Raw genomic sequence first — 12,071 nt, 5'->3', positions numbered from 1 at the left:
CGGTGTCCCGCAGGGGTTTGTCCTTGGTCCAATACTTTTCAACTTCTTTATTAACAATTTGGATGTGGGGGTGAAGACTGGCCAAGTGTCCAATGACACCAAGTTATGGGAAAGTGTGGGCATGCTTGAAGACTGGCTACAGATACAGGTGGACTTAGACAGGCTAGCAAGTTGGGCGGATCAGAATCTGATGAAGTTCAGCATCAAGAAATGTAATGTGCTCCACCTTGAGATGAGCAACCCGCAAAACACCTACAGGCGTGATGGCACCAAACTGATTGGAACCATAAATGGAAGGGACCTGGGGGTAATAATAGACCACAGTATGAATATAAGCCAGCAGTACCATGCTATAGCCAGTAGGGCAAATAATACTCTGGCTTGCATCAATCGATGCATCTCCAGCAAAACCAAGGAGGTGATTCTTCTGCTCTACTTAGCGCTGGTAAGACTGCAGCTGGAGTACTGCATGCAGTTCTGGGCACCACACTTTAATGAGGACATGGACAAGCTTGAGAGAATCCAAAGAAGAGCCACCCATATGATCAGTCTTACATGGCAAGCTATATGAGAAAAGGTTGAGGGATCTGGGACTCTTCAACCTGAAGAAAATAAAGGTGAGAGGGGACCTGGTAGCAGCCTACTGCTACACTAGGGGAGCACATCAAGGGCTCAGTGAGCAACTGTTCACCAGGGCACCCAAGGGGAAAACTAGGAGTAACAGCCACAAACTCCTGGAAGACCAATTCACGCTCAACATTAGGAAAAGCTTCTAGTCAGGGTATCTAGACTGAGGAATAAGCTCCTTCAGAGGTGGTGCAATCAGCTACCCCGGAAATCTTCGAGACTGGACCCAAAACTTCTAAAATTCAATGCATTATCTTGACCATACAATTTTTACTTCACTCAAGTGAAAGTTGTTCCCAAGCAAAGAACTACACTATTTTAAATACATAATATGGTCACCCATCTGTGCTGTTACAACTATTAAAACCCAGACACAGTTCATGATATATTTGTACCTAATTTAAAGTTATCATTTCAACCTACCACCTCAGCTGAAGTACATAATCAGATGACCTCTACTTATTCTTCTCTGTATTTCTAAATACTACAAGCTAATCATTTCAAAATCCATTATTTGTTGTACTGTGAGTAGAAGATGTTTTTTCATGATAAAGTACATTTATTTAATCAGCAAAGCAAGAAACCTGAATTTTAACAATTGATTCTAATCTTCTCTTGCATTTGCACTTTTTTCTTGTTGACTGAATATAGACCTTTAGTAACTAAACAGGGTGGACATACTTTATCTATGAACATTTAAGCTATTATAGAGCTTAAACATTTATTCAGATTTATAAATCTTTATCACCTATATTATAATCAAAATAGTAAAGACATTCTTTTCTTCTAGACAATTTTTTATTTGTGATGTTTCAGGATCTATTGGAATTCAGTTAAAATTCAAAACAGTGGTCTTTTTCAGTTGAGCAATTTGGATGCATTAAAAAAAGTTTCTGTAAATATGTTCTCCACTTAAAACTGATTTATCAATCAAAGTAAGTATGATCTATTTACAGTAAAGACAGAAAAACTTAATTTTCCTAGCCACAAACCAAAATCTGGGGACCACGAGACACAACTTTTCAAGATGCACAAGCACCAGTCACTGATCTGCAACTGGTGCCCAACTCAAATAATAATTTGTCATTAAGGCCAAGTACAGATAATTAAAAAGCCCAGGTTGAATCAAGTCAATCTCCACAGGTCAATCTAAGCTGCATAGATCGACCCAATAAACAAGTGAAGACATTCACTTTTGATTCCAGAAATGCAGCCACCTGCTGCCTGCAGTGGCCCAGACCAGAAGCCAGGGGGCATCAGAGCACACCTCCCTGCTCAACTGGAGCACACCATTGGGGCAAAGCTAGCCCACTCACCCTGCAAGGTGCAGTTTGCAGGGGAGGTGCAAAGCATGCTAGGATGCTGGGGGACTGTGAGTTAACTGATCCCCTACAAATTCAAGTCAAGTGTGATACTACATCCATCCAGTTTTATCATAAATGGGTTTCACCCATTTTTAAAGGAGTTTATGTGCTCTGAACTTCTGTTGCGTTACAGATGTGAACTGGTTTCCAATCACTTATATCAGTTTGTGTGTTGTCTTAAGAAGTCCCTTGGACTAGAGACAGAAACAAGTCATACCTGAAAAGATAAAAACCAACAAAACAGGAGAAAAATAATGTTTTAATTTAACTACATAACTTTCTTCAGGAGCTGCATTTAAAATTATCTTGGAGCTTTAAACAACTTAAGCTGTTTCAATTTAAACAACTGGAAAGCTGCAGTTTGGCCATCCCAAACTATAGTCAGTGAAATGAATGGTTTCTAGTCACCTTGTCATTCAAGATTTTAGAAAAATCTTGATCTCAGACATGTAGTTTTTATCTATGGATTCGAAGAGAAGCATATACTTTCCTGCTCTATCCATTCCTAGTTACTCAAATTTGAATGAAATGGAAATTAAACTGAATATGCTGAGCAAAGTCAAACCAAGAAAATACTCTGTACCAGCAAAAAAAGGCTGTTGCTGTCAAAAGAAGCATTAGCAAGTCAACAAATGGCTTCTAAGCTGTGCCAACAACTAGAACCATTCTATTGGTTTGACTGTCTTTAAAACTCTGACATTTACTCCTTATATAATCATCTATTCAAATGATTTAAATAAATAAATGTATAATATTTAGACCTTAAGAAATGCTTTTCAGAATTTAAAATGTAATTGTAAACATTTATTTTTGAAATAATTGATTTTTATTCATTTGAATTTCTGAGCACCAGAAGCAGATTTCCATGTTTATGCATAGATGAGGTACTGTAAAAGCAGATGAGGACAAATTTCCCGAGTCTTCCCAAAATGCTCAAGCCTTCATCTCAGAACAGAAAAGTAATCCATCTTCTTTTGAGACAGTTATTAGGATTATTAACTAGTATCCATTTTAAAGCAAACCTTCTGACCACATATCCACTAGAAGGAGAATATAGCAATTCAGTGGTGGCCAACCTGTGGCACAAGTGCCATGGGAGGTATGGGCAGCCTCCATGTATGGCACACAGCAGATGAGGGAGAGAGCAGGGACCACAAAGCAGAGCATCAGACTGGGCAGAGAACAGAAAGCAGAGCAGCCTATTAAGCAGGGAAAGGGGATTGAAGCTGTATTGAGGGAGAGCATGGGGTTTTATTTGTGGTCTATGTGCCAGAAACATTACCAATATTAAGCCTCCTTAAAACATAAGAGGTATACTATTTATTGTTCACTGTAAATTTAACCGATTAAACAGAAAAAAATAAAATAATATCGTTGATGAATGCCGAAAACATTATTAAAATATTTGCTCAACATTTCTGACCAGCTCTAGAACTGGTCAAATGCCACAGCTAAAAGATCAATCAACTAAGTAAACCAATGAATATCAGAGTTCACTCTGTTTACCCCCCTTCATATAATAAATTTGTGGAGCATCCCAGGACTTGTAACAAGAGTACCTGGTTTCAGTCATGAGTGGGGGACTAATTACACATGGATCCTTCGTGGGGGGTGTCTGGAGTACACAAACACACACACGTACTGAGCTATGGGGCCACCATGGCTTGAAACACTATTAACTCTGCTGGGATTCAGCCCAATGAACAACACAGAAAATCATGACTCTTCTGGCTGTGAACTAGTATCATGCATAGTTTGAATTATATGTAAGTAGGTACAAAAGTGCTATTCAAAATGGTGTTTATGGAGTACCTATATTAAAATTTGCAGCAGTTTCTAAAAAGGTAAAATGTATCAATTCTGGATGAACTAAGTCTATGGGTACCCATAGTAACTTGCCTAGGTGCCAATTACTACAGGCATGTTTATTTCAAAGTTAGTGTTTTCAAATTTGCTCTTAATTTCCATGTGCTCAGGGAGGTCAGGGTCTGACAGTAAAGGGGGGGCCAGCAGCTGCAGGGGGAAGAAGTTGGGGGACAGAGGGCAAGGGGGCCATCTAAACCCCTCAGATTGATTTCCCCTCCTATAGCAGCGGGAGGGAGACAAACTTAAAGCAAATCTCCAATAATTAGATTTTATACCTGGAAAACTAACAAATTTATAATTTTTCTATGTACAGAATCTAATTATTGGGGAGTCATCCTATATTCAGGGTCATCTTACATTCAAGTAAATGTAGTATTTAGATATAGGTCTACAGAAGCTCTTGGGGTCATCAGCTGAAGAGTATATTGGATTCTTCTGCATCACTCTAAGTCTATATTACTAAAAGTCCTTTCTTTACTACTACAATCAAAAAGTCCTTGCCTTTACTAAATCCAATTTGCTTACATGGCAAGTGAACCTAAGCCAGTAAGAGAAGTAACACTGAGCATATTTAAGAAAACATCTGATAAATTCATTTTTGCCTGGCTATTCTTAAGGACTACAAATAAGAAATGAAAACCAAAGAATTTCCATAGCAGACCAGATCAACTGAAGAATCCCTGCCAACACTTAGTGGCAATAGACAATAGCCAAGACTTTGTCAAATGAAAATCTCAACACCTAGCCAGTTGAGTCTGATAATCTGATGAAGATGATGAGAGTTTACTTTCCTGATTTTTTCCAGGGATCTGAAATCTCGTATTATAACGACTCCACAGCTACTGGTACAAATACAGACCCTCTCTAAAAATGCGGCTAGGCTCTGGGGCCTGATATCTTGAGAATTCTAGTTTGATTATATATTATGCCAAAAAAACCTTTCTGCTCAAAATCTCTAAACATGCATTGTCTCATATACAACTATTCCATTTTGGCAGTTAATAAAATCCAAGATTACTTCAAAAACCTAATTCTGTATTTCACTCACTATACAGGTTCAGTGAAATGTACTGCAAACATCTAAAATTTGGATTATGAAAAATAATTTGAGAAGTCAGAGCTACAGAAAACCAAAATTTAAACAATTTACCTGTAACCCAACAATTTAATCTTATCCATCTTTTAAGCATAAAACAACACTAAAAACTTAGCTCTAAAAACAAAAAGTTACTCAAATTATCATAGCTAATTCAAATTCCCCATATGAAAAAACCCCAAGAGCACACAAGAAAACTCAAGCCCTCTCAAAAACTAACCTCCTTGTTAAACAAAGATGAAAACACACACTTAGGTATTGCTGTTATCTGTCACAGAGCTTCCCCTCCCCCATGGAGGACTCTGAACTGTTTTAAGCGCCTTTAGCAAAAACAAGCACATAGGACATTTTTACAGGTGTAGTGGGGCGCAGTGCCGACCTGCGCTAATTAAAAGCCCCTGCGTATCACCTGTATCGGCATCCCTGTACCGAAGAAATGGTGGCGGGGCACATCCAACATGTTTTATTTCAAAGTGCCCTGCATCATTCTTTCAGCACAGAGACACATGGGGATGCCGATACACATGACGTGGAAGACAGGAGCACATCAATTTCCGTGCTGCAGCAGACTTGATTAACTGAGTCTGCTCTGACGCACTGGATTTCCAGCACGTCAGAGCAGGCCCCCTGCACGTGTATAGGAGCCCATAGGTATCATCTTTACATGCTACTTTCACCTACGCCAGTGGTATGATAAAAAAGAGGGATATGTTTTTGGTTTTCAGAACAAGTTTCAATCAACTAGTTCTTATGCATACCCCAAGTCAAACAGCAGGAAAAAAACCCAAAGAAATTATTCCATCCAGGTGCAATATGAAACAAAATGTAGAGCAGAGGACCATCATGACTCAAATTACCTTCACACATACACTGAACAACAGAGGTGATGAAACAAACCTATGGTATTTGACATGACTATCACGAGAGATGAGTAACTGCCCAATACTACTTTGTGGGATGTAAATGAAAGAGACAAATGAAGGGAGCCTAACCCCTCTCTCTGTCAATTTTGTAGACATCAGGCAACAGTAGGGCTTGGAGTGGGGGGAGAATCACTCATCTAAAGCAAGCAGAAATCTCTCTCAGATATAGGACATCAGCATTTGCAGGATCTAAGCACTGATTTACAAACATTTTTCAGCAAACATTACTGTGAAAATAGCCCTCCAACTATGAATCAAGAGGCAAAACAAAGCAGCACTTCCATAGCTGGTGTTTATCTACTTGCCAACAAACTGTTCTAAATCATGTTCCCAAACTACACTATAGCCACAGAGTAGTACAGGGCTTTAATGCTATTCAACTACAGGGTTAAACATAGCTTGATTCCAGCTCTACTGCCACTCAGAATCTCCTAAATTTTGCAAATGACCACAGAGTTCTAAATCACAACAGTGAAAAGTTGTATTAATAAAAGTAAATTTCATTTAGCTGTTGCATGAGAAATTCTCATGAGCATCACTATCAATACTTTGGGGGTGATTATGTGGGAGCTATTCCCCAGGCACTCGCATGCAAGAGACAGGCACCCCAAAACAAGAGATGTTAGGAAGCCATACAGGTAACAGAAACCAATTGTTATCCATATAGCACCCAGTCAGCCATAACATGGGAAAGCAAAGACAGCATGCTTCTTCCTTTAAAACAGGGGTGTAAAACTCTGCCCTGCACGCTGGATGAGGATCTCTGAGCTGGTCTGCAAGCTGGATCTGGCCACACCAGAGCCACTGAGCAGGGCCAGTCCATGGGGCACCATGTGCAACCCACCCCCCTGCAGGCCTCCTGTGCTGCAGGCAACACCCACTGGCCCCATTCTGGGGCTTGTGCTGCAGGCAGTGCTTAGGCTAGATTTGGCACCATAAGCACTGTCTGTAGCCCAGGGGACTGACACAGGGCATGAGCTGTATATGGTGCCTCACCAGCTCAGCCCTGACTGCCAGCCGTCTGTGCACACTAGAACCAGTGTGTAGAGCAGTCTAGCAGGGTGCTGCATGCAGTACATATCCTGTGCCAGCCTGCTGTGCCACAAGCAACGTGTGCAGTGCCAGATTCAGCCAGCAGGCAGCACAAGCCTTGGAGCAGGGCCAATTCTACATATGGCTCATGGGCTGGACTTTCTGCTCCAAATTCTGCTTGCAGCACAGGGGACCAGCTGCATGTGGCACTCCAGCCCAGACAGTCTTGCATGCTGGCTCCAGGACAGCCTGATCTGGACCAGTCCCAGAACCACTGTACAGCTAGTCCAGCATGGCTAGTCTAGCATAGGCACTGCATGCAACCCACACCCCAGACTGCTGGGTTGAGCATGCACACCAGACTGGCTCTGCAGACAGCATGCAGTATCAGTCCAAGATCCATCTGTCAAAACATGCAAGTTAAGGTGGTAAGGGGTAATAAGGAAATAATTTATTTGCAGAAACCTGAAAGCTGGAAGGATGGAAAAGCAATAGGCTTACTTCCCAAGACAGCAGAGAAAGAAAAAAACAAGTAGACACCCAATCCCAGCTTTGCACTAGCTAAGAGATTCTGGAGTGAGAAGATTGGAAGAAACAGAAAGAACACCTCTTCTAGCAGCCAGAGTTTCTGGAAAGACCTTCACAGCAATTCACCCCCAACTGAATCTAACAATATCGCGCTGATAAAAATACCGGCAACATCTTCCCATTGGATATGATAGTAGGGCAAATCTCTTACTATTGTACTAACTTGGTTATGGGTGGGATATCAAAATAATATCTCAGATTTCTTTTTTCTTCACATGGTTGAATCTCCAAGCCCTGTATATGAAAACACGTTTGCAAAGAAGTGCTGAGTTACTGGAGAAATTAAGAAAAAATGAAAGAACTTTAAAAAAAAAAGTGTATTTCCCTAATACAGCTTTCAGCAAACTTTTCAGACTGTGGGCTGGAAAGATCCAGCTCTGATCAGAGGAGAGTGGGTGCTGGGGCTCATCTTCCCCACCATGTTTCCCCCCCACCCACACAGCTCTGGTCATTGCTGCTTCTCCCCATCATGGCAAATGCAAAGTACCCCACTGCTGAAGGCAGTGGAAGCCTCATTGCTGTAGGCTAGATCCAATGGCTCTGAAGACCATAGGTTGCCAACCCCTATCCCGTCCTAGTATTTAAGATACCCTGGTCATGGACTGGTACCCCAATGTACAAACACAAAACAAAAAGACTGGAAAGGCGGTAGAAAACGAAATGGAGAAAACTGGAAAACCAGCATTCAGAACAATGCACAGAAAGATACCCTATAATCTATCAGAGGAATGTTAATGTGCAATAAACTAAGGTATGGATTAGCACTGCACTAGCTAGCTCACATCAATTCCCTGAACAGACCTTTAGTATGTGCTAAATAATTTCCTCCAATCTGTAATTTCCTATGATGACATGTCTCCAGTCAAAATCAGTGGCCAATTTCCAGTACTTCACACATGTTCACCTGTTGTAGCTCATGAGTATACCCAGGTGACCTACATGAATGCCATATTAAAGCCATCGTGTGTATAGGACAAATTAAAAAATTACATGAAACAAGATCACTAATAGCAGTTCATCACTTAATAAGATTCTCTATAGCGCAGAGATCTAAATCTCAGGATGTGCAACCTCCATCTTTACAAGTTTTTAACTGTAGGTTAGACTAGTGGTTCACAACCTTTTTAGACCCAAGCACCTCTCAGAAAATGCCAACTCCTAGCTTTCATGGGTTTCTTGACCATGGAAAAAGTACAATTCCTCTGTTGCAAAGAACTCAAAGACCACAACAGGTCAGAATGTTTTTGTGGATTCCTAATTCAAAATCTCTGGATTTATCAAATAAATCGTATCTAGGTGTTTCCTACTGTGTTGCAGCACCCTGATTAAGAATTGCTGGCTTAGACAAATATGTAGCTGGCATAGTTTAGACAGGGATATTCCTGCCTGGTCCAGAGGACTGGACATACAAGACCTCCTGAGATCCTTTCCATCTGTTATTCTATGTTGTTAAACACCATTGCATCCTTAGTGCAATTCTTGTCAAACTGGAATCCTGATTAAGAACCACTGTTACCTAACAAACATAGCCAGTACTCTCTGCACACCACAGTGCTGCAGTCTTCAGGAAAGCTCTGCAAGCGTTCATGGCTGAAGAATGGTTTGCGAACAAAGTTTTCCAACTTGGTTAAGAGAAAGTTGTATCCTGTTTATCTACCACACCAAATTGTTCTTTTTAGTTTAACCTCTGTAGGAATTGTGAAAGACAGTGAGCTGTTATTACATCCCTCAAATCAAGAAAACAAAAGTTCAGCATGAGCAAGATTAAAGAATTGAGATTGACACAGTTGAAAAAGCTCCTTTCCTAAATATTATCTAATATCACAGAAAAATGTGTATTTAAAACAACTGTCACCACTCCTGGGACTTATCTCAAGTTTTCTGGGTGATCTCAGATATAGAATATTGTTTGAGGTGGATGGAGATTCAAAATCCTAAATAATTTTGAGTTTACAATCCGCACAAATTTATAAGACCCCATCTTCTGCAGAGTTGTAGAAATACAGCCCATTACTTGTATAAAATCATGCCACCATTTCTACAGAATATAGACCAACATGATACAAAAGAACTTCACAAAAGTTATTATTAAAACAGAATCCCAGTATCTAAATTAGGATGATGTCCTTTGCTGTTTTAAGGAAAATAATTTTTCTAATCGTCAATTATGAAAACAAGTCTGAGGTTGAATGCAAACCTTTTAAACATGTGTTTTTTATCATACATACTTTCCTATATGTATTAACATGGCAGAATAAAGAAAAGCCTTCCTCCTACAAACATTTTATACAAATATGTAAGTGGAAGAAGAACAAAACAAGAATTTAGAACCTTTCTAATTATTGCTCTAAAATAGTAATCAACTATTTACATTCTGGCACAGAAGTAGGCCTTTCCTTTATATAATTAAGGAAAGCTTAATTTGTTTCCTTATATTGAACAAAAGTTGCCTTTTATAAAGTACAGAATTTTCAAAAATCAGTCTAATATTTCTGACACCAATAGTTTTCTTATTTTAAAATTAAGCAATTCTATTACAATAATATTTTACATGCATAGATTTCTTGCATGGTTGACACATTTAGAACGAAACACCTTCAAAACACTTTACCTTGATAGGAGCTGTTGAGAACTTGACTCTTCTGTCCTGCTCAAGATCTTCATCTTCAGAAAGTCCAGGAAGCTCCTCATATTCATTGTCATAGATATACTCCTCTTCTACATCTAAAGTTTCTTTACCTTCAGAGCCCTGGTTTTCCGACTCTGCATCCCTGTCACCATCAAAACCAGCATTCTCTATTCCAAAACCAGTGGGAGAATATGCACTGAACTTCTCTTTCTGATTTTCCCCCACCTGCTCCTCCTCCTCCTCTTCAGTGTCCCCCTCTTGTTCCAGACTGTCCTGACCGTATGTGACTGCACCCTCCTTCAGAGGCACTTCCTCTTTTAACTCTTTCTGACTGACCTCACTGTCATCTTCAAACTTCTCAATTCCTCTAAACATATACTCATTTCCTTTCCCCTCCACAGACTGAAATTGGAATGACTGGTCCTCTTGGAACACATTTTCATGCCCCGAGATTTCTTCCTGGACTAGTTCACTCTGATTTCTCTCTACCCAGGGTGCCTGTGAGGAGGCATTAGCTGACGCCCACTTAGCCTCCTTATCAGATGTGATATTCCCATCCTGCTGCTCCCTGTTACCTACTTCCACATGTGCTTTGCTCAGCTCACTCCTGCTATGGCCTAAAAGACATACAGACACTTTGGAGGATGGGCTCTCCTCTGTGGATCCTTCAGTGGCAGTAGGTGACGCCCTATCGCAGGAAAACACGTGATCTTCACTTGGACTACTCTGACTTTTGGAAATCTCTTTGGGTTCTTCAGTATCACTATCACCCAGGAAACTTTCTAGCCTCCTAGAAATGGGCCCCGCATTCAGGGAGGAGAATCTCAGCCCACTGCTAGGATGCTGCTGCCTTTGTTCATCACTGCTTTGATTTTCAGCTCTTTCTGGGGCAACATGAAGGCTCACATCTGTATTGAAATTAAAGTGATCCACCACACTGCTATAATCAGGAGAGGCTGAACCACATCTCTTCTTATCTTCACCTCGTTCACATTTGCTGGGAGTATATCTGTCCATTGAACTCCGCTGCTTTATATTCCTCTCAAAAAGTTTCCTAGTCTCAGAAAACTTTTCTGCCAGGGCAATTTTGTCCAGATCTCCCTCCTCATTGCTGCGGACAATTTTGTCGCTGGCGGAAGGCACAGGCAGCGAGTCTGGGGGGCTGGTGCTCATATTAAAGAGGTTATTTTTTTGGACGCTGAGGAAAGACGGGCTGCTCGGGGAAGGCCCAAGATCTGTCGGTGCTGTCCTGCTGATGACTTTGGCTTCAACAAGCGGGCTGCTCTCACAGGCTGGCGTGGAAGAGGAGCCCCCCATCTGCATGAACATGTTTTTGATCTTGTGTACTCGGTTGCCATAGGTAGCAGCTCTACCTCGACTGTGTGGGTCACTTCCCCCTCCATTAGATGAGGTGTTCAACTTTTGCGGGAGGCTGGTTTTGCTGGGAGCACAGTCCGAGCTGTTCACCCCGTCGAAGGAGCATTTGATGGCGTGAAAATCCGATTTATAGGCATTTCTGTGTGGTGAGGCGCTTCTCAAAGTCCTTTCCCCTTTTCCTTCCGTTTTCATCATGTTCAGCCTGGAAAGCCCTTTCCCTCTGGGGCAGATCGAGGGCCAGCAGCGCCGGCCGCGCTCCCGCTGCCCGCCCCGAGTCGCAGGGCAGGCGGAGGGCGCCGGGATGGAGCCGCCGCGTTGAGCCGGGCGAGTCTTACGTGTTCACATGGAGCCGTGTCGCGGCAGTGCGGGTCTGGCGTCCGTCTGCACACGGGCAGGAACTTCGCCGTCGATCAGGCCCGCCGGGAAGCCATCTGCCGGGCGGGGCAGGCGGAGACAGCGTAACTACCGCGGAACCCGCCGGCCCGGAGCTACCCCCCCGCACGGAGGCCGGAGCCGAGCCGTGGAGCGGCTCTCGGGTCCCCCAGCGCCGCCACCCGCCTCGCCCGAAG

General features: G+C 42.0%; 1 protein-coding gene across 2 annotated transcripts in view; it reads right to left on the bottom strand.

Moving 5' to 3' along the window:
* Positions 1–12,071, bottom strand: part of LOC109322658 (neurabin-1-like) — an 87,272-nt gene that overhangs the window by 73,730 nt on the left and 1,471 nt on the right. The window contains exon 2 of one of the 2 annotated variants that reach the window (XM_019553737.1): positions 10,108–11,933. In XM_019553737.1, coding sequence (XP_019409282.1) covers positions 10,108–11,697 — 1,590 coding nt within the window. In that variant the 5' untranslated portion in view covers positions 11,698–11,933. Of the gene's footprint in view, positions 1–10,107; positions 11,996–12,071 lie in introns of those variants that run through there. The other variant, XM_019553738.1, reaches the window with a different exon arrangement.

Source organism: Crocodylus porosus, unplaced genomic scaffold (genome assembly GCF_001723895.1).
Source record: "Crocodylus porosus isolate Cpor-Errol unplaced genomic scaffold, CroPor_comp1, whole genome shotgun sequence".
Taxonomy (NCBI): Eukaryota; Metazoa; Chordata; order Crocodylia; family Crocodylidae; genus Crocodylus; species Crocodylus porosus.
Note: the sequence above shows the minus strand (reverse complement) of the source record. Positions and strands in the feature narration are given on the sequence as shown.